The sequence below is a fragment of the Mustelus asterias genome, chromosome 15 (genome assembly GCF_964213995.1).
Source record: "Mustelus asterias chromosome 15, sMusAst1.hap1.1, whole genome shotgun sequence".
NCBI classification, from domain to species: Eukaryota; Metazoa; Chordata; class Chondrichthyes; order Carcharhiniformes; family Triakidae; genus Mustelus; species Mustelus asterias.
This window is the reverse complement of record NC_135815.1, coordinates 89,190,955-89,212,573: the sequence shown is the minus strand read 5'-3', so window position 1 is coordinate 89,212,573 and position 21,619 is coordinate 89,190,955. Positions and strand designations below refer to the sequence as shown.

Sequence of the window (21,619 nt, the reverse complement as noted above, 5' to 3'; positions counted from 1 at the left end):
AAATACTTTTCTTATGAACATAGAATGAACATATTCTAGAACTACTCTCTCATTAAAATACTGATACATATCTCAGGTCTGCACAAAGTATTTGGCAAAAAGTAAATGCAACCAGCGCACAAATATTTTAGGATAAATCCATTCTTGTATGTGCTCCATTTGAAATAGCAAAAAATTCCCATTTGAACCAATGCTTTTAATGGTTCAAATACTTTTTCAAGCACACATTATGCATTGGTAAAGTGCAGAGGCATGTGGCCAGAGCTGCATTTAATGTGAAATTAAGTGGATCTAACTGAGGTTTGCAGCTGTGCTGAAATCTATTTATATGGCCGTTGCTTCTGAAGTAAAAGCAATATAGTGGTGAATCACCCAAGTCTTTTCAGAAAACTTAGGCGTAAGAAGTAAATAGTGGTACATTTTTGAATGAGAAGTCTTCATAATATGCAACAAAATTAAGAGGCAAGTTGATAAAATTCAACCTGATTTAGTTGATAAAATTCAACCTGATTTATACTGGGTTAAAGGGAAATATAGAGTTCTATAATAGACTTATAATACCTTAAATGTTTTACACCACATTTGTGTTTTTAACTGTATAAATGTAATGTGAAATGTCTAATATAGACCCTAAAGAGGATCTCGACATTCCTTAATATTTATAGCTTCTGTAGTTAAGGATAGTTAAGGTGATATCTTTTGGCTCACTGCTTGCATTTACATTGCTGAAAATAACTCCTTTAGTTGAGTGGCAGAATCATAGACCAACATTTTCATGGATCAACAATATCATTCATATGAAGGGGTCTAGGCTTGTTTATGCTATGGAGTGGAGCTGATGGAGTGGATAAAGTAATAATTCCACCAAGGGCGTCCCAAGGCAATGGTCTTGCAATAGCATATTAGGCCCAGTATACAATTAGAAGCTGATTTAAGATCACATTATCCAGTATTCCAAATTACATCCCGGATGTTATGATATACATCGGAACTGTTATTTATGCCTACCATTTGGCATGAGCACCATTTTAGGTTAGTAGATTATTTCCAAAGGGGCACTGATTACACAAATCAGTGATTACACTTCCAAGGAAGATACAACCTACAACAATCAAGCTGAGAAGACTTTTGCGACATATTCCAATAAGCCTTGCTCATATTGGCTGCTTTGATAGAACAGGAGTATAAGAAAGTACCTCAGAATGTTATACAACAAAAGCTTCTCAAAAAATTATTTTATAATTTCATGTCATTACTGCTGCTTTTCAAATGGCTTACATGATCTGGACAGTGTCATTTTAGCTGGGATGAAAATACCAAATAAACACACATTGTACGGCACAATGGCACAGGGGCTAGCACTGCTGCCTCATTGCGCCAGGGACCTGGGTTGGATTCCCGGCTTGGGAAGTTTGCACCTTCTCCCCGTGTCTGCGTGGGTTTCCTCCGGGTGCTTCGGTTTCCTCCCACAAACCAAAGGTGTGCAGGTTAGGTTGATTGGCCATGATAAATTGCCCCTTAGTGTCAGGGAGGTTAGCAGAGTAAATACATGGGGTTACGGGGATAGGGCCTGGGTGGGATTGTTGTCGGTGCAGACTCGATGGGCCGAATGGCCTCCTTCTGTACTGTAGGGATTCTATGATCTCTATATTTCCTGCAATTGTCAATGCTGTGTTATAATCAATTGACAGGAAACAATGCAAGAATTCCTTCCTATTGGAAAACAGAGCCTTTCACCATTTGGCTGTATGTGTATTTTTTGTTGAAACTTTGAGTTGAACCAGAGATTGAAGAGAATACAGCATAATTCAAAAATACTGCTGGCTCAAATTCTATTTGTATAAAAACATTTACTTCAGTATCAAGTATCCAAAAAGAGAATCATTCAGTGTCCAATGTCATCTTTTGAATGGCATATGATTTGGGTAATAACATAAATTCTAACTTCTGCTGCATTTTTCTAAGTGGCTTATTTCTAACGAACTCTACTACTTTCACAAAGGCACATTCAATAGGTTGACTAGTTCATTCACAGATTGCAGGATTTGAGATACAAGTGTAAAATGCTGAGCTTTATCTATTAGTGTCATCAGCAACCAGGTTAAGATCAAATTGGCTCCAAAAGATAGGTAGAAATAGCAACACTGCCATAACTGCGATGTTGTTATGGGCACTGGATTCTGTGACCTTAGGAAGATGCTTTATCCAGATAACTAAATGATATTGGGTGGCACAGTGGCACAGTGGTTAGCACTGCTACCTCACAGTGCCAGGGATCCAGGTTCAATTCCAGCCTTGGGTCAGTGTCAGTGCGGAGTCTGCACGTTCTCCGTGTCTGCATGGGTTTCCTCCGGGTGTTCTGGTTTCCTCCCACAGTCCGGAAGACGTGCTGATTAGGTGGATTGGCCATGCTAAATTCTCCCTCAGTGTACCCAAACAGGTGCCAAAGTGTGGCGGCACAGTGACTTTATTGCAGTGTTAATGTAAGCCTACTTGTGACACTAATAAATAAACTATAAATTTTAAACTAAAGGAGTAAGCTAAGGATGGTTTCAATATATCTGAGTCGTCTGTTGGTATCCCCTGAAGTTTTACTCCACTTTAGAGAAGAATACTAAGGTAGAGACAAAAAGATCATTTTTAAGGTGTGAATTTGTTTGGGTGGCTTATAAGATAGCCACGTTCTCTTGATTTTTGCTAACTGGATACAATCCATTTTATTCATGTCCCCGGACAACAGCAATCACAATGACATAAGATTTAACACATATAATCAGCCTTTCATACCATAAGAAAGAATATGCATTATACAGCCACATAATACTTACCTGTACAAATCTGTGATCAGGCCCTCATCAAAGCGAGAACACAAATTATTAAGGAGACGCTCATGTTGTCCGTACAAGCAAATATAGTTGGACACTGGTAAAGGTTTCAGTGATAGACAAGTGATGGATGCTACCATGCTGTATTGGTTCAAATGAATTTCAAAGTAGTTCCCAGTCTCCCAACTTCCTGTGATTATTTCACGCCCCTAGAAAAATGAAAGAAAATAATCAAATACAACCAATTCTTCTTAATCGAATTATATATTAGAAATGAATTTTCTGGAAGGCAGGAAAGATTTTGTGACAATAATTATTTTCCTTGCCCAGTGGGTCAATGCTTTTCCAATCCTATATGAATTGATGTATCAGGGAACTTTTGACAAACTCCCAATGTAAAGGGCAGCAAATAACATCTGTAAATGCATTTCAGACAGATTTGCAGCAGTAACTATGTCTAATTGTCTCTTAGCTCATCATAAAAGTTAAAGTTTATTTATTAGTCACAAGTAAGGCTTACATTAACACTGCAATGAAGCCACCATGAAACTCCCCTAGCCTACACTCTGGTGCCTGTTCGGGTCAGTGCACCTAACCAGTACATCTTTCAGACTGTGGGAGGAAACCGGAGCACCTGGAGGAAACCCAAGCAGACATGGGGAGAATGTGCAAACTCCACACAAACAGGGACCCAAGCCGAACTGGCGCTGTGAAGCAGCAGTGCTAACCACTGTGCCACCGTGCCACTCAGTCCCAGTTTTGGCTCCATTAGGATGGATGCAAAGTTAAACCATTACATTAATGGAGGCCAATAATACTCACCTTTGTGAAAGATAAACCACTGGAAAATAAGCCCTTAATAACTAAATGTGGCTGCTTGTAATAACCATTGCCAGAGCTGAATGGAAAACAGTATTGATTCATATAAACAAAATTTATGAAAGTCTAATTTCACTGAATAGCTAACAACGTTGAATCACAGGACAGGAGGAAGGGCAAGTAAGAAGCGTTCTACATTTGGAATTGGCTCTGTAAAGAGTTAACATCAGAAGCACACATGATGCTGATGTAACAAAGATGTCAGATCTCATGAGATCTCATGACTAAGAAGTAAGAGAAATTGGGAAGGAAGTGAAGCTCCAAATTGTGTAGAAGTCCAAATGTGCAAATACTAGCTGTAAATAAAAAGTAATGGTTTTAAGAAACTACAAACATGAGCAGCATGCTTTGGGAGAATGGACAATCCTCCAAACCCCCATCTACATCTGACCATACATCGACACATGGTGGCAGTGAGGAAAAGACCTCAAAAATAAGACACAGAGCTGGTAAGGTAAGAAATCTTCACAGGGCGGACAAAAAAAAGATTCATCAAGACGTTGGGACATTGCTGGAGCAGCAAGTGAGACATAGACACAGAGACTGGACAGCATTGAGCACTGGCTTGAAGTCGCAAGCAACAGCGCAGAAGCAGGAACAGATCCAGGCTCAGCCAAAGCAGCATGGAATCCACACAACCACTCCCTGAAATATTTCAAGGTACAGAAGGCTCGCAACAGACCTAGGAAGGGACAACTGGAGAAAAAGGTTTACAAGATACAGAACTGCTTCAGAATTGCACAGGAAAGGTCAAAAAGATCAAGTCAGCACACTACTTTATGGAGAAGGATCAATTGCTGACGATGTGATTTCATGGCATGGAGTTGCTGCAGCTTCAACTTCTTAAGACAAAGTCCTGCAAGCACAGATTTGTACATTAACAATCTCTATAGACTGGCAGGGAACTATTATAATGGAATCTTTTTTTTTATTCATTCGTGGGAAATGGGCATTGCTGGCTGGCCAGCATTTATTGCTCATCTCTAGTCGCCCAAGGGCAGTTGAGAGTCAACCACATTGTTGTGGGTCTAGAGTCATATGTAGGCCAGACCAGGTAAGGACGGCAGATTTCCTTCCCTAAAGTACATTAGTGAACCAGATGGGTTTTTCAACAAACAAAAATGGTCTCATCGTCATCAGTAGATTTATTATTGAATTCAAATTCCACTGGTTGCCGTGGTGGGATTCAAACCTGGGTTCCCCAGAACATTGGCTGATTTCTGGATTAATAGTCTAGCGAAAATATCACTAGGCCATCACCTCCCCTAAATCTTCAAGGACAAACTGATTCACAGCAGAATTGTAGTCAGGGTCTTGGATGAGGCATTATCAGTTCTCTTACAGACAAGTGAGGATTTAATACTAGTGAAAGCAGTGCAGATTGCAAACAGGACTCAGAAAACAGAATTAGGTTGTTTGTTCGCGGGAAGGAAAGGTCCCATGCAGAAGATCAAGAGAGAATATTCAGCTTTGTAGGCCATAAAAGAGAAAGCACGCCAAACTTAAGCCTATCTTGATTCATTTAGGAGCTGTAATCTGGCACAGTTTTTAAAATACCACTGAAAATGGGTTTATCAAAAATAAGCGCTGGTCATTTTTATTCAATTTGCTGACCTCTACCTGTGAATAATGTGTAATTTTAATATCATCGAAGATTACTTAAAAAAATTATACTGATCCATTTAATAGTTTCATTGGTGTACATCAGTCTGTTCCCTTATAGCTAAAACATTACTTGATATGAAAAAATGTGCCTGAAATTAAGAAAATAAGCACAATTTGAAAAGCCTTCCTTAACCAGTACAACTTTGTAATTTCAACTTGGAAACATGGCCAGTTTTGGCCAGAATTAAGCAAGGAATCATCCAAAGATGACTGTGCAACCTTGTGAAAAGATTGGAGAGATCAGGAGCAATTTGAACTATCCCAATGGATATGTTTGCCCTGATATTTACAGAGAGTAAAGAGGAGAGGAGTTCTGAAGCCTGACAGGGCAAATTTAATCTTAAGGTAGTGTGGAACAATTGTGAAAAATATTGACCCACCTGGTTTTTGATGCAATTCAGAGAGATGTAAAGTTCCCCAAATCTTTAGCGGTGGTTTGACCAGTTTTACCTGGATTCTGCTGATAATATTAGCAGAAATGGGCATAAATTAACCCATTGCTCAGAAGCTATCTTGAGCTATCTGTAGTGACAGCATACATTATGCACCAAACGAACAGAGCAAGAGAACCACTTCAGTAAATAGTAGCACAGAGGCTCTGGTACCTGTGACTACAATGTGTGATTATATCACCACCCCACGAGCAACTAACTGACTTGAGGATATTACACAAACTGTGACTGGCAATGTTAAATTTAGGTTGCAGGTGTTTTAGACTTCAGTTATGCGTGGAGGATCAGATAATATAAAGTAAAAGCAAATTACTGCGGATGCTGGAATCTGAAACCAAAAGAGAAAACGCTGGAAAATCTCAGCAGGTCTGGCAGCATCTTCAAGGAGAGAAAAAAGAGCTGACGTTTCGAATCCAGATGACCCTTTTGTCAAAGCTTCATCTAGATTATCTGGGTCGTCTGGACTCGAAACGTCAGCTCTTTTTTTCTCTCCTTACAGATGCTGCCAGATTTGCTGAGATTTTCCAGCATTTTCTCTTTTGGTTTCAGATAATATAAAACCCTGAAGACATGTGTCCGGGGCAGCAAATTATAAACATAGAAAAGTACTGCTTTACAAAGTATGTGGTTAGAGATTGGACACTTCATTAGCTAATGTAACTGTTCCACTAAGAAACAGGATGGCTGCATTATAGTGCACTGTATAAGAAGTGACAGGAAATATATAGTTGACTCATCAATAATGCATGAATATAGCAACAAGAGGCTGAATTCGCTTTGCTCTGATAGCAGCTTTATTGGATAGTGGTTAACTCTCAATAGTTGCCATGAGGATTCGGCAAGAAAATGGATGCAGTGGAAAAGTATTGTGGTCATAACTAAAAGATTCAGTAGAAGTGAAGAACATTAGTTAGTGGACATGTGGAACATTGCCCAGGTATGTCCTGAACACAAAAAGCAGGACAAATCCAACCCGGGCCCAAATAGTCTACTCTTGATCATCAGTAAAGTGGGTCATCAATAGTGCCATCAAGTAGCGCCTGTTCAACAATAACCTGCTCAGTGACACCCAGTTTGGATTTCACCAGGGCACTCAGCTCCTAGCCTGATTAGAGCCTTCGTTCAAACATGGACAAAAGAGCTGAGTTCCAGAGGTGAGGTGAGAGTGACAGCCCTTGACATCAAGGCCACATCAAGAGTGGCATGAAGTGTGGAATCAAGGAGCCCTAGCAAAACTGGAACCAATGGGTATCAAGGGGCAACCTCTCCACTGGTTGGAGTCATACCTGGCACATAGGAAGATGCTTGTGGTTGTGAAGGGTCAGTCATCTCAGCTCCAAGGCATCTCTGCAGGAGTCCCTCAGGGTAGTGTCCTAGGACAAACCATCATCAATGACCTTCCCTTCGCCATAAGGTCAGAAGTGGGATGTTCACCGATGGCTTCACAATGTTCAGCACCATTCGCAACTCCTCGGATACTGAAGCTGTCCATGTTCAAATGCAACAAGATCTGGACAATATCCAGGCTTGGGTGGCAAGTAACATTTGCACCACACAAATGCCAGGCAATGACCATTACCAATAAGAGGCACTTTAACCACAGCCCCTTGATATTCAATGGTGTTACGAACACTGAATCCCCCACTGTCAACATCCTTGGGGTTACCATTGACCAGAAACTCAATTGGACTCACCACATAAACACAGTGGCTACAAGAACAGGTCAGAGGCTAGGAATACTGTGGCGCATAACTCACCTCATGACTCCTCAAAGTCTGTCCACCATCTACAAGGCACAGGTCAGGAGTGTGATGGAATACTCCCCACTTGCCTGGATGGGTGCAGCTCCAACAACATGCAAAACGCTTGACACCATCCAGGACAAAACAGCCTGCTTGATTGGCACCACATCCACAAACATCCACTCCCTCCACCACCGACGCTCAGTGGCGGCAGTGTGTATCATCTACAAGATGCACTGCAGCGATTCACCAAGGATCCTTTGACAGCACCTTACAAACCCACAACCACTTCCATTTAGAAGGACAAGGACAGCACATACATGGGAACACCACCACCTGCAAGTTCCCCTCCAAGCCACTCACCATCCTGACTTGGAAATATATCGCCATTACTTTGCAGTCGCTGGGTCAAAATCCTGGAATTCCCTCCCTAATGGCATTGTGGGTCAACCCACAGCACGTGGACTGCAGCGATTCAAGAAGGCAGCTCACCACCATCTTCTCAAGGGGCAACTAGGGATGGGCAATAATGCTGGCCAGCCAGCGACGCCCATGTCCCACGAATGAGTCAAAAAAAGTCAAGTCTCATCCAGATAAATTATATTAAACGCCAAAGGAAGACCGTCAAGAAGATGGGACATGCGCTGTGCTAGCTACATTTTTAATAGCTCACTGCATCCTGGGAAGGTTCATGTAGACTGGAAGGAGGCTAATGAAGTTCCTTTTTTTAAAAAGGAGACAAAGTAAGCTCAGGTACCTAGATGCCCATCAGGTTAAAATCAGTAATAGGAAAGATGTCTGACAGAAATCATTATGATTGTAATATATGATCACTCCAATTAGGGAGATTGAGCCACCTAGCTTCAGAAAAAGGAGTTCAAGTCTTACTAATTTGATCATATTTTTTAAAGAAATTACCAAGATGGTGGCTGAGGGAAGCCCAGTTGACAGTGTGTCAGGACTTCCGAAAAGTTCTTCACGAGTTACTGCATGAGAGGATTCTCTATAGTCATGAAGCCTCTGGTAATATGACAATATATTGAGCTGAATTGAGAACTGCTTGGAAGGTCACGGTCAGAAAGCAGTTAAGAAAGCTTTTGATCTATTTGGAGTCCAGTCACTATTATTCCTATGAATAATCTTAAATGTAGATGTTGGGGGCAAGGTCTGTAAATCAGCAGATTTGTGTGAGTGTCAGGAATGCAGCCAATGCTCAGTTTCCTCAGGCAGATCTTGATGTGTTGGGGATTTATTTTAATACAAATTAGTGCTTCAGGACTCCTCTCCCCTTTACTGTCTGTAAATATCAGGGCAATTGTCTCTATTGGGACAGTCCAAATTGGGGGCGGCACGGAAGCACAGTGGTTAGCACTGCTGCTTGACAGCGCCAGGGACCGGGGTTCAATTCCCGGCTTGGGTCAGTGTGTGGAGTTTGCACGTTCTCCCCGTGTCTGCATGGGTTTCCTCTGGGTGCTCCAGTTTCCTCCCAAATTCTGAAAGGCGTGCTGGTTAGGTTCATTGACCCAAAGAGGCGCTGGACTGTGGCGACAAGGGGAATTGTCACAGTAACTTCATTGCAGTGTTAAAAGCCTTACTTTCGATTAATACATAAACTTTAAAAAAGAGTATCAAACATTGCTACTGATCTCTCCAACCAAGTAGCACCGTCACCTTTGGATGATTCCTACCTTCATTCTGCTCCATAATGGAATCACAAAGATTACACACATGCATATCTACTCAACTAGGATGTAGTGCAAAGGAGGCATACAGTGAGGTGCAAAAAATACAACTAGGAACACTGTAATCATATTGATTTTTAAGCAAATTATATTGCATTTATATCTGCTCATTTTGCTACCAAAACTTCAACAGAGAGGAATGTTATCCATTGGTATTCTTAAAGTGGAAGGAACTGTTAGAAGCCGTGGGTAGAGCAGCTGGAATCATTATCAACTCCTCCAAATCTGGCATAATCATTTGACACTGAATACCTCTGAGTCTCAGTTTCAAAATTCACTGTGAGATTGAAGAATCTGAAACACAGTGCATATGCCATTTCTTGGGAAAATATCAATCTTGACTTCTTGCCTTCATTGTCAGGGTACCATGTACTCCTGCTCTTCTTCTGACAAGGTAAATACCAACACAATTGCTATGAGGTTATCCATCTTGTTGCAAATAGCTTTTAGTCCAATGTCACTATTAATTAAAATCTAGGCTAAATGTGACAGATTATGAAAAGCTACAAGAAAATGATATCTGACAATGGTCAGCTTCCTAACAATTAATTATGCTGTCTTCTTCAAGCAAGACTTAGATAGAATTATAATTTAGAGCACTGAAACAGGCCATTCAGCCCAAATGGTCTATTCTGGCATTTATTCACTTTATCACCATATCTTTCACTACTATTTTTTCCCTCATGTGCTTAGATGTATGTAGTTTTGCAATCCACCTCAACTACTTCTTGCTGTTATGGTTCAGGTCAGAAGCTCTAAAGTGTTTTACGGAGCCTGTCTGGATCATAGGTTTTGCATCTTGAATTTGGCTAGGATAAGCATGATAGGTTTCACTTCAGGTGTGATTCAAATGACCCACTCGGGAGGGTTTAATCAAACAAAGTTTATTTAAGAATATAGTTAACATGTATAGTAAGAATATTAGCAATAACCTCTATCAATTACAAACAACACTAAAACAACAACGATAATGTATAACCCTTAATAAATATAGGAGCTCTTCCAATCAAACCATTCCCACAAACAAGATCCTTCAAACAGGTTTAATACAGCATAGACTAATGCTCGCGTGATATTGGAATTGAGTCCTTTGGATGAAGTCTGCAGTTCTCTGGATAGACTCAGAACAGTTTGATGTCAGAACAGCTTCCCAAAACACCAGGGACTCTAGGCAAGCCACCAACAGCTGATTCCCCCCTTCAGGAAGGCAAGACCTTGCTTTCAGATGACCAGCAGAATTTCCAAAACCAGGGAGAGCGAGAGACTTATTTTCAGTGTGCTGTCCCTTCTAAAACTAAAACTCAAACAGCTCCAAACTGAAAATGAAAGAGCTTCTGTCCACCTGACCTGCCAACCAGTTTTTCTCCTAACAATGCAGAGTCATAAACATCCCAGTAAAAATAAACAAACCGCGTTTAAGCAGCAATAAAAAGACTCCTCCAGACGAACCATTGCCATAATAAAAAAACTGAAGCCAAAAAGGCCTGCTTTCAACTGCAGAAAACAAGATTTAGCAACAAAATCTCTTAAAGGTACACTAATGTCACATTGCGAAAGTAAGTTGCACGCTCTTACCATTCTTTGGGGAAAGAAGTTTCCTCTGCATTGTCTAGTGGATTTACTGGTAACTAGTTAACTATCACACAAGTTAACCCAGCACCCCCTCCCCCTCCCCACACACAACATGGAATCACACAAAAAGATGATCAGAAGAAAATGCACTTATATTTTAAAAGTCCATAAATTCACTGTCCCACTTGTTTCATTTGAGATAAAATCTTGATAAGTGGCAGTCCGATGATTTTTTTTCTGGTCCACTGAAGAAATAGAGGTTGGAGGATTATGAAGACAGATTTGCAGTGACTTCCAGCTTGCAGTAGCAAGTTTCTCTGGCTTCTTTTCAGTCGAGGTGCAGTTGAACTCCTTCAACAAAACTTGATTTGGTTCTTCAAATAGATAGGTAAAGGCCAGCTGAGGTCTCAACCTCCTGATGGATTTTAGGCAGTTTCCTGTTCTTTTGCTAATCTGCAACTCTTCTGTCTTTGTTCCTGCATGCTGCTCCCAAAAATGCATCTTGCTAAATCTTCTCTATCAGAAACATGGTTTCTGTCAGATGACCAAAGTATCTGTTTTCCTTGTCCTCACAAATAGTCTCTGAGGATTTGGCCATTGACTCATAGTGGTAAACGAGTTCCATCCATTTACATATCCTTGTGATAGAATGGGTTTCTTTTCACACCCATTCTTTGGAAAAAAGTCTGCAAGTTCATTGTGAATGAGCTTCCCTAACTATTTGCATAATGCCAACCATTAAATCCCAGGCAAGCTTTGTTGCATTTTAATACTTTCTGAATGAAGTTCCTGAAAGGTTGTTTGTAGTATCTTGTCCAGACATGGAGGCTAGCTTCCAGGTCTTGTGTATTTCCATGTACATTAACAGAAACAAAAAAGAGGTCACCTAATCTTTCAACTTTGTTTTGTTTAAAAAGTCGAGGCCTGAACTTTGGCTCCTGAATCAGAAAGGCAGAGTTGGGAGAATTTTTGGCTCTGCAAATGTGACCTGGGAGAAAGTGTCTTGGAAGTTTGGATTTTCAGTCTGAGAGCTGTGGAGTGAAATGGAAGTCATGGGGGCCCCGGAAACAATGCAGAGAACTGTCGTTGCGGGCGCAGAGGCAAGCTGAGCGGAAAGGTCCACCTTGGTGAAATAGTATTTTGTCACGGTTTTGAAAAAAACAACAGCCTCCCAGCCCTCATGTCACAATCCCTCATCCCCCTACACACTGCCTATGCCACGGCCATGCTAACCCATGCCACCTGAGGATCCCACCCACTCCCAGGGATCCTCATAACCTCCTTGCCAGCTTATGCCCTTCCATCCACCCCCATAGCCTTTATTGCCAACTCATGCCAACATATGCTCTCCCCACCCTCCATGTAAATTCATCTAATATCTACCATGGGCAGACCTTTAATGCTATGATTAAATAAAGTTCTTTGGTGTCTTTTGATGAACTAACTATTTTAATGAAACACTCAGTGATAAAAAAAACCCATTCACTACATTTAACGTCCTTTAATCTCTTGTAAAAGCAAGCATTTGTATTCATAGGCGTGAGCTAACAAGTGGCAAGTAACATTCACGCTACAAAAGTGCCAGGCAATGGCCATCTCCAATCAGAAGGACTCCAACCATTCAATGACATTCAATGGCATTACCATCAATGAATCCCCGACTGTTAACATTCTGGAGTTAACCACTGACCAGAAACTAACTGGACTTGCCATATACAATGGCTACAACAACAAGCCAAAGGCTAGGAATCTTGTAGCAAATAAATCACCTGCTGGCTCCCCATAGCTTGTTCCACCACAGCACAAGTAAGGAGTGTGATGGAATACTCTCCACTTGCCTGGATGAGTGCAGCTCCAACAGCAATCAATAAATTATGTACCATCCAGGACAAAGCAGCCTGCTTACATTGCACCCCATTCAAAATCATCCTACACCGATGCACAGTAGCAACAGTACCATCTACAAGATGCACTGCAGCAACTCACCAAAGTTTCTTCGACAGCACCTCCAAAACACATGACTGCTACTATCTAGAAATACAAAGGGAGCAGATGCATGGGAACATCACCACCTGAAAGTTTCCCTCCAAGCCACACATCAGCCTGACTTGGAAATATATCACCGTTCCTTCACTGTTGCTCGGTCAAAAACCTGGAATGCCCTCCCTGACAGCACCATGGGTGTACCTACACCACATGGACTGTAGTAGTCCAAGAAGGCAGTTCATTACCACATTTTATGCACATTCACTCTTTTAACAATCCCAAAAGGCACTTTACCTCTTCCCAAGGGGACCTTACCTGTCCAAAAGGTTTCCGAGGACCATATTCAAAAGAGTGCCCCACCTCCCCAAATACCTATGTTAACATTGAACTTTCTCCTACCAGATCTAAAGTGCACATCATGTTTTGGTATCCCACTAGTGAAAATCAGATCAACCTGAAGGCACTGGCACTTTAACACATGCAGTTGCCCAGTGAACCACAGTTTAAAGTGGAACCTGCCCCTTCTGCACACCCTTCCCTCCAAATGAAGTGGGGGTGGGGAGGGGGACGTGGGTTTGGGGGCTGATTTCCTTGATCCGGGCTTCCACAGTCATTTTCGCAAAGGTGGAGAGTCTCTCGCTGTCTGCACAAAACTTCAGGTCAGAGTATCCATTTTCCATTTTGTTTTAAAAGTAGGCTCCACTTTCCACAAATTAATGAGTCCTCATCGCGTGAGTGTAACAACTGCCATTGTGTGCAAGCTTATTTTGTACGTCCTTTATTGGCCCTATCCATAATCCTTTTGTTTTTCATGTGTCCATAGAATACTTAACTGTTCCTTGATAATTAAATTTCAAAGCTGCTTTTTGACTTTCTAATTGTTTTATTGACTTCTTTCCTAACCTCTTTGTATTTCTTTTTGTCATCCTCTCCGAAGTTGTCAATGTTCTGGATGTGTGCTCTTTTTTCCTTTGCTTTCAAGTTTGCTCTTAAATCTTTATTCACCTTGATGTCTCATTACTAGCTAGTTTGTTTAATGCAGAGTTCAAATTATGTCAGAAAATATAACAGCATTAATAATGGGCGCCATGGTGGCACAGTAGTTAGCATTGCTGCCTCACAGCGCCCGGGACACGGGTTCAATTCCAGTCTCGGGTCACCGTCTGTGTGGAGTTTGCACATTTTCCCCATGTCTGCGTGGGTTTCCTCCGGGTGCTCTGGTTTCATCCCACAGTCCAAAGATGTGCTGGTTAGGGTGATTGGCCATACTAAATTGACCGTAGTGTCAGAGGATTAGCAGGGCAAATATGTGGGGTTACGGGAATAGGGCCTGGGTGGGATTGTGGTCAGTGCAGACTTGATGGGCTAAATGGCCTCCTTCTGCACTGTGGACATTTTATGAAATCCGACATTGGCACTAGGCTGGTATTATAATTACAAAACCATGAAAAATAGTGTCCTAACTTACAAAGAATATCCCACTAATAACTCATTTTGATTAATTTGATGGATAGTGATACCTTATTATTACTGCATTGTATTCTTACAGTGTTTTGTTAAAATACACATTCTTCATTAATAGGCTCTTCTATAGCAGGGAAGAGTGTTTGGGGTGGAAGTGCATTAGATATACAGCATTTTACTCCAAAATTTAAGATGCAACAGAAAAAAATAATTCTACGCTGCGTTATTTTTGCAATGTATTATACTTTGTATCAATGCAATAGAGTATTGCATTAAATATATATGTCACAAAAAGATTTATCATACAGGAAAAGTACAGATAAGTATAATTGGGACCATAGGAATCAATGCAATTAGCACATTCATATAGAAAATGAGTTTGCAGTTCCAATCTCTTGTTATACAGTTATTCATTTATCAAACATTTCCTAACGTGGAACTGGCTATTACAAAATGGCAGATGCTCATCTTTATGGGAATGGAAATACAATGCGAACAGTATCTGAGAGTGCTAAAGGTGATAAAGCTTATGGCTGTTAGAGATCAGTTTCACATGATCAAGTCAATTGGCATCATTAAAAAAATGTTAGCTCTCTCTACAGCAGCAAACAATGCTTGCTGTAGAATGGTGTTAGAAATGATTTGATTCTGCATCATAGGCTGTCTTCTTAATAAACCTCCCAATATAATGGCAATCCATCATTAGATGCAACAAAATACGATTAGAATTTCTGGATGACATTTCATGCTGTTTTTGGCTAAGCTGACTTCCTTACTGGATAATTTTAACCACCAATGTGCCACAAAATATGTTGGCTAGTTAGTGCCAAAAACAGAAGATGTGACCTTAGTAGGATTTCTGTAACCTACAGAGGATCATGACAATGTAAATTCAAAGTAATTCAATGTAATTCAAGGAATGTGAAATAAATGAGGTTTACTTTTTCCCCATTTATAAAATGACGCAGGTCTCCCATAGCCCTGCTTTACCTCCAAGGTCGAGGTTATGCTGCTGTTATAAATCTTGTTTGCACCTACACAAACTCACAAAAATAGGCATTGGAGTCACCCAGTGTGATTATAGCTACTCATACTCCATCACAGCGCTTGTTTCAAGGCATTGCTTTGGAATAACTCTCAGAAACAAATAAAAGAAATGTAGCTTTCTGACCATTTAAAATGCATAAAAATTAAACAATGCCAAAATTTCACACATAGCTTTTAATCTATCAATATATATTTTGTTGGATCTACTGTGGCATTGCTCAAAATGAGTCCGAAGATATTTCTTTTTGTTGCTAGGTCAAAAATAAAGTTGTGTAAGGATAGTGGACAAAACTGTGGCATGTTTAATGTAGGTCACTATGAGGTTAGTGGCCAGATAGCTCAGTTGGCCAGAGTGTGGTGCAGGTTCTGACCCTGTACCGGCTGAAATAGTTCTTGGGGCCTGCCTCTTCACCTTGATATGATTTATTATTGTCTCATGTATTGGTATACAGTGAAAAGTATTGTTTCTTGTGTGCTATACAGACAAAGCATACCGTTCATAGAGTACGTAGGGGAGAAGGAAAGGAGCGGGTGTAGAATGTAGTGTTACAGTCATAGCTAGAGTGTAGAGAAACATCAACCATTGTAGTTTCATAGAGATATGTGGCGAACAATGATAAACAACTCATGGACAATAAGGAAGTTATGTAAAGAGAGAGACAGAAGTGTGAGGTAATCAATTTTCGACAAAAAAGGACAGATTTGGATATTATTTAAACAGTAAAAAGTTACAAATCGTGGAGATGTAAAGGGGTCCATGTACACAGATTGCCATGCAGAGGTTAGGTGCAAAAAGATAATCAAAATGGTTAATGGAATGTTAGCCTTATAAATAGAGAACTAGAACATAGAGAGGACGTTTTACTACAGCTGTACAAAGCCTTGGTTAGACCACATCTTGAGTATTGTGTAGAAGTTTGTGCATCGCACCTTTGAAAGGATATATGGTCTTGGAAGAAATGCAGCGCAGATGCACCAGAATGTTATCGTGTGTCCAGGGGTTTGATTATTAGGAGAAATTACATAAACTAGCCTTATATTCTCTGGAAAATGAAAAGCTAGGGGATGATTTGATTGATAATTTTACAACTTCGAAATGAATTGATAGGTTGATAGAGACTTTCCTTTGCTGATGGGGAGGTCTAGGACAATGAGACATTACCGTGAAACCAGAACTAGGTCATTCAGGAGGTAGGTTAGGAAACACTTCTGCATGCAAAGAATTCTGGAATCCTCACAAAAAGGAGCACATGCTAGTTCAATTAATACTTTTAAATCCAAGATTGATAGATAGTTGCAAGCCAAGGATGTAAAAGGATATGGAAGCAAGACAAGTATTCATAGAATCCTACAGTGCAGAAGGAGGCCATTTGGCCCATCGAGTCTGCACCGACCACAATCCCACCCAGGCCCTATCCCCATAACCCTATGCATTTACCCTAGCTAGTCCCCCTGACACGAGGGGCGATTTAGCATGGCCCATCCACCTAACCCGCACATCTTTGGACTGTGGGAAGAAACCAGAGCACCCGGAGGAAACCCACGCAGACACAGGGAGAACGTGCAGACTCCGCACAGACAGTGACCCAAGCCGGGAATTGAACCCAGGTCCCTGGCGCTGTGAAGCAGCAGTGCCAACCACCTAGCTGCCGTGCTGCCTGTGAATGGAGTTAGAATACAGATCAGACGTGGGCTGGAATTTTACCGCCCCCGGCTGCCATGGAATTGGAGCGGGAGAGGGGCAGACAATGGGAAGGTCCATTGACCTCGGGTGGGATTTTACGATTTCGGGACGAGCAAAGCAGCAAAATCCTGCCCATGATCTCGTTGAATGGTAGAACAGGATGGAGGGATTGAATAGCCTACTTCTGTCCTCTCCAGTTGATATGGATAAAGGGAAAGTAATGGGACTATGTGTGTAGCTCTTTGGGAGAGCTGGTACAGGTGCAATGTTTCGAATGACTTTTGTGCTATAAATCTGTGGGGGAGTTTTACAGCTCCTCTCGCCAGTGGCATTTTCCAGTCCATTGAAGTCAATGGACTTTTGAACAGTGCGACCACTCCGCCACGATGATGGGACGTAAAATGCTGCGCTATGAGTCTGTGAACATCCTCTGTGTGGTTATGTAGCCAGTTGGATCAGAAATAAAAATATCAGGTTGGACACTTTGAAAGAAATTTAATAATTCTTAGATAATTTCACATTACATTTCTGCAAGCATAAATGTTAGCTGTTGGCTGGCTAGCTGCTTCATAGCCAACAGATTAATACAAATTGATGTCCCATTGTGATACTTAATACTTACATATTCAGGTCGTGACTTCAGCATTTCCTTACAGGACACAATCCCTGGCTTAGAAATGTGTAGGTAATGGTACCCTCCGGGTAGAACGCATCCTGTATTAAAATAAGGACAAGTAAAAGACACTCATTTTCACAATCTTGGGGAGCAATTTTACAGCCACTCACACCGGTGGGATTTCCGGTCCTGTCAAAGGCAATGGACTTTTAAAAGGCTCGCTGCATTTTATGGCCCCACCCATGCTGCAACGGGGCTGTAAAACTTTGCTTAGGTAATAAGTAAAATTAACATAGAAGAAATAGCATTTCAATCACAATGGCTATCATTTGTTGGTAAATATGTATCCTCAGTAATTCAAACAAATGCACAATGGTAACGGTTGGATGTGTTTTTGAGTTACTGCTCTCAATAACATCAATGTGGCAGCCCAGACATGAGGCTGGGTAGGGGGCATATATTAGCTGAACAGATCCAGGCAATTCCCCAAAGAGTGAGGAAAAATTGGAGAGAAACTTGTCCCAAGATAACATTCAGGCACTTCCCAGCTGCTGTCTCAGCCCAAAACTGCAGAGGCCTGGAGCAAGTCATCCACCTGTCCTCTTGGCTGCAGTTGGTGACCCACAGTGGCTAGAAAATAAAGGGAGAAACTTACCTTTGATTAACAAAATAGTCAGTTAAAGGACAAATGTGACGGAAAAAGTATGATTTAAAAAATAAATTGGTCTACATTGCTGAAAATGGGGAAACAGTTTTAGAGAGAATTATTTTTACAATTCTGTTGCTTCTTCCCTGCTGGGTGTTACCAGCAGGATCACAGCTGTCATGGTGCTTCTGTGAATACGCTCCATACTGGAACTGGAGTAGTCACAGAGCTTGAAAAAAAACATGCATTTGTTTAATTTGCATTGATATTTGGAATTTATTACTGAATTATAGTCAAATATATAATTTTTAAAAACAACTATTTCAAGTGCTCCAGTCAAAGCAAGAACTGCTTATTGCGTTTATCTAATTAACGTACACTTCAGTAAAGATGTTGCATTCTGTGTGAAGTAGGTTCTTTTGGAAAAGTGGATTAACTGTAGAATACAAGATGTGTCAGAGGGAGTGAAAAGCCAACAGAAGAACAGACTTCAAATGCCATCGTAAACTAAAAGTTGAGCTTTGAGTGTTTTATGCACCAATTATCCAAATCTTCAGAAAGGTGCCCTTAGAAGTAATCAACTACTGTTTCGTAATGAATTGAAAGCTTGGTAGTCAGACTTCATCATTTTTAGAATCACATTGTTCCAATTTTATTGTTCAGTGTTGAGCATGTAATATCATAAGGGATTTAAGTTAGCAAGTTACTGATCATCTTGTACGATGTTAGATATTTCATGCAAGTTCCTCAAGTTTTTAAACCGAAATGTATGGGTACAGTTTGCCAAAGCAAATAGTTTGAAATCTGTGTTAAATGAGGTGAGTTTAAAATACATCTTTTATGAACCTGTATAATAGAGCTATTCTATGAAAATAATTTTTTTAACTGACATTAAGATTCTGCAGTAATGACTAATTGTGATATTGCCTTTATAAGTATATAGTTCATATTATAAGAACAAAAATCTAAAATAAACCTTTTTTAAACTGGCTCCCAACCCTCCACCAAAACATAATTAAGGCTATTAAACAGAGTACAGTTTAATAATGGAATCATAGAATCCTACAGTCCAGGATTATAAAAACTTTGAAGATCTTTTTCCACCCAGCAATGATAGTAGTAATTGCGCACTAAATACTGTAAATGGATAGAAGTTTAAGTTTATTCATTTGTGTCACAAGTAGGCTTATATTAACACTGCAATGAAGTTACTGTGAAAGTCCTTTAGTCGGCACACCCCAGTACCTGTTCGGGTACACTGAGTGAAAATTTAGCATGGCCAATGCACCTAACCAGCATGTCTTTCAGACCGTGGGAGGAAACCGGAGCACCCGGAAACCGAAACGCACGCAGACACAGGGAGAACGTGCAGACTCCACACGGACAGTGACCCAAACCGGGAATCGAACCCGGGTCCCTGGCGCTGTGAGGCAGCAGTGCTAACCACTGTGCCACCATGCCGCCCCAAGATACTGTTTGTTGTAGTTGATTACTAAGGAGGTTAAGGGTCTGTATTGTTACAGGTCCTAGTCTCAGAGTTTCTTTCTAAGGAGGCAAATGGAACAAATTGGTCCTAGTTACACTGCCAGTTTATGCTTTGCTCTCTGCACAACACAGCAGAGCTCTGCGAATTTATATTTTAACTGACTGGCTTATGAATGCTAGATAAATTTTTAATGTTGAGTGCTGACATAGCACATAGACAAGGCAGAAAAATGTTCCTTAATAGATCTCTGTGGTCAATGCGCCATCATAATTTCATTTGTAGCAACATTAAAACAATTCAGTTTCCTTTACAACCAGGACTCAACTGCACCAATCTGAAATTTGAATCAATAACTCAGCAGACACATATCATGCCAATTTTAATATGATATCCTACTGAAAATGCAAGCATTCACTAGATACGAGGCATGGAAAAGAAGCAAGATTATGACCAGATAGGTGATGGAGGAAAAGCCTGTGTGAGTGGAATGGGATGTTAATAAGGTGTTATGTTGAGTGAGATGACCAGATGTAGCATGTTAACTACAGCACTGACGTAAGTAATTGCACTTCCAGCTAGTAACTTGAAGTGTTAACTAATGCCATGATTATAAATTAATATGAAGTTGATGCTTTAATTACTACAATGCATGTCACAAATTTATTAGGCTTTCCAACTGATAATATATCTTTACCTGGTAGCATCTATTAAAATCATCAGTTTTGCAATATTCCATCTTATAAGTGCAACTGGTAAGGTAAAGCACAGAAAAAATAACAGAAAGGACCAAAATACGGTGATTTGGCACGAATAAAAATTTTGCCACTTGATTTTGCCAATATTCTGCCATAACTGTTTGTCAACTGGTAAACTTAAATTAGAAAGTTGTCTTATCTGCATTGTTCAGTGGATTTTTGGGATTTCCCTCAGCTGATATGACAATGAATTCTAGTTCCAAAATATTCTGAAGTAAATACCGTTACGATTCCCATGGAGAGCAATAAACTGAAAGAGCCAAACTTTCTAATCGATTCTAACAGAATAAACTGATGGACCAGATTTCACTTTTCATAACTTTTACTTTAACAATCAAACTAAAATCAACATCAATTAAACACAAATTAACAGGCTGGTTGTACTTCATAGAATCTATAAATTACACTTCAAATAACCCTCACAAGAAGGACTGCATGGATTTATTGGAAGCCTCTTTAGCACAAATGGCATCAGCTACATTGTCTTTCAAAACTTTTGCCATCTTCAGGTAGACTTTCAGTTCCGATCCTCATGCAGGCTTTAACCAACCGATTCTGCTCCAGCAGCCATTCCCAACAAACCAGAGTTCCACAGGCAAGGTCTTCACCAAAATGGCCAGATCTGCCTGTTCTGTCCTTTCAAAATAAGTGAAGCAATAGCCGCAACTTTACTTTTTTTTATCCTTGTTGCTAAATCTAGCCTTCAGGTTTTCTCTTGCCAGCTGTGCCACACATGGGCCGGAATTTTACTGCCCCACCCGCCACGGGAATCAGAGCGGGCGAGGGACTTGGTGAAATGGTCCACTGACTTTGGGCGGGATTTTATGGTTTCGGGACGAGCGAGGCCCATAAAATCCTGCCCAGAGCCTCTCCACAGCTGTCTGCTCTGTTCTGCTGCTGAAATCTCTGCTGGGGTTTGCCTTTCCAAAATTAGTATCTCACCCCCGACGTTTTATGAATTTTTATTGGATTTTTATGAAGATGTGACTAGTGTGGTTGACGGAGGGGAACCGGTGGATGTGGTGTTTTTGGATTTCCAAAAGGCCTTTGATGAGGTG

At 40.7% G+C, this 21,619-nt stretch overlaps 1 protein-coding gene across 1 annotated transcript in view; it reads right to left on the bottom strand.

Moving 5' to 3' along the window:
* cfap61 (cilia and flagella associated protein 61) overlaps window positions 1–21,619 on the bottom strand; it is a 176,389-nt gene that overhangs the window by 22,706 nt on the left and 132,064 nt on the right. Inside the window, exons 22-23 of the mRNA XM_078230494.1 lie at window positions 17,681–17,772; window positions 2,829–3,034 (exon numbers count right to left, since the gene is read on the bottom strand). Of these exons, the coding sequence (XP_078086620.1) occupies window positions 2,829–3,034; window positions 17,681–17,772 (298 nt within the window). The remainder of the gene's footprint in view (window positions 1–2,828; window positions 3,035–17,680; window positions 17,773–21,619) is intronic.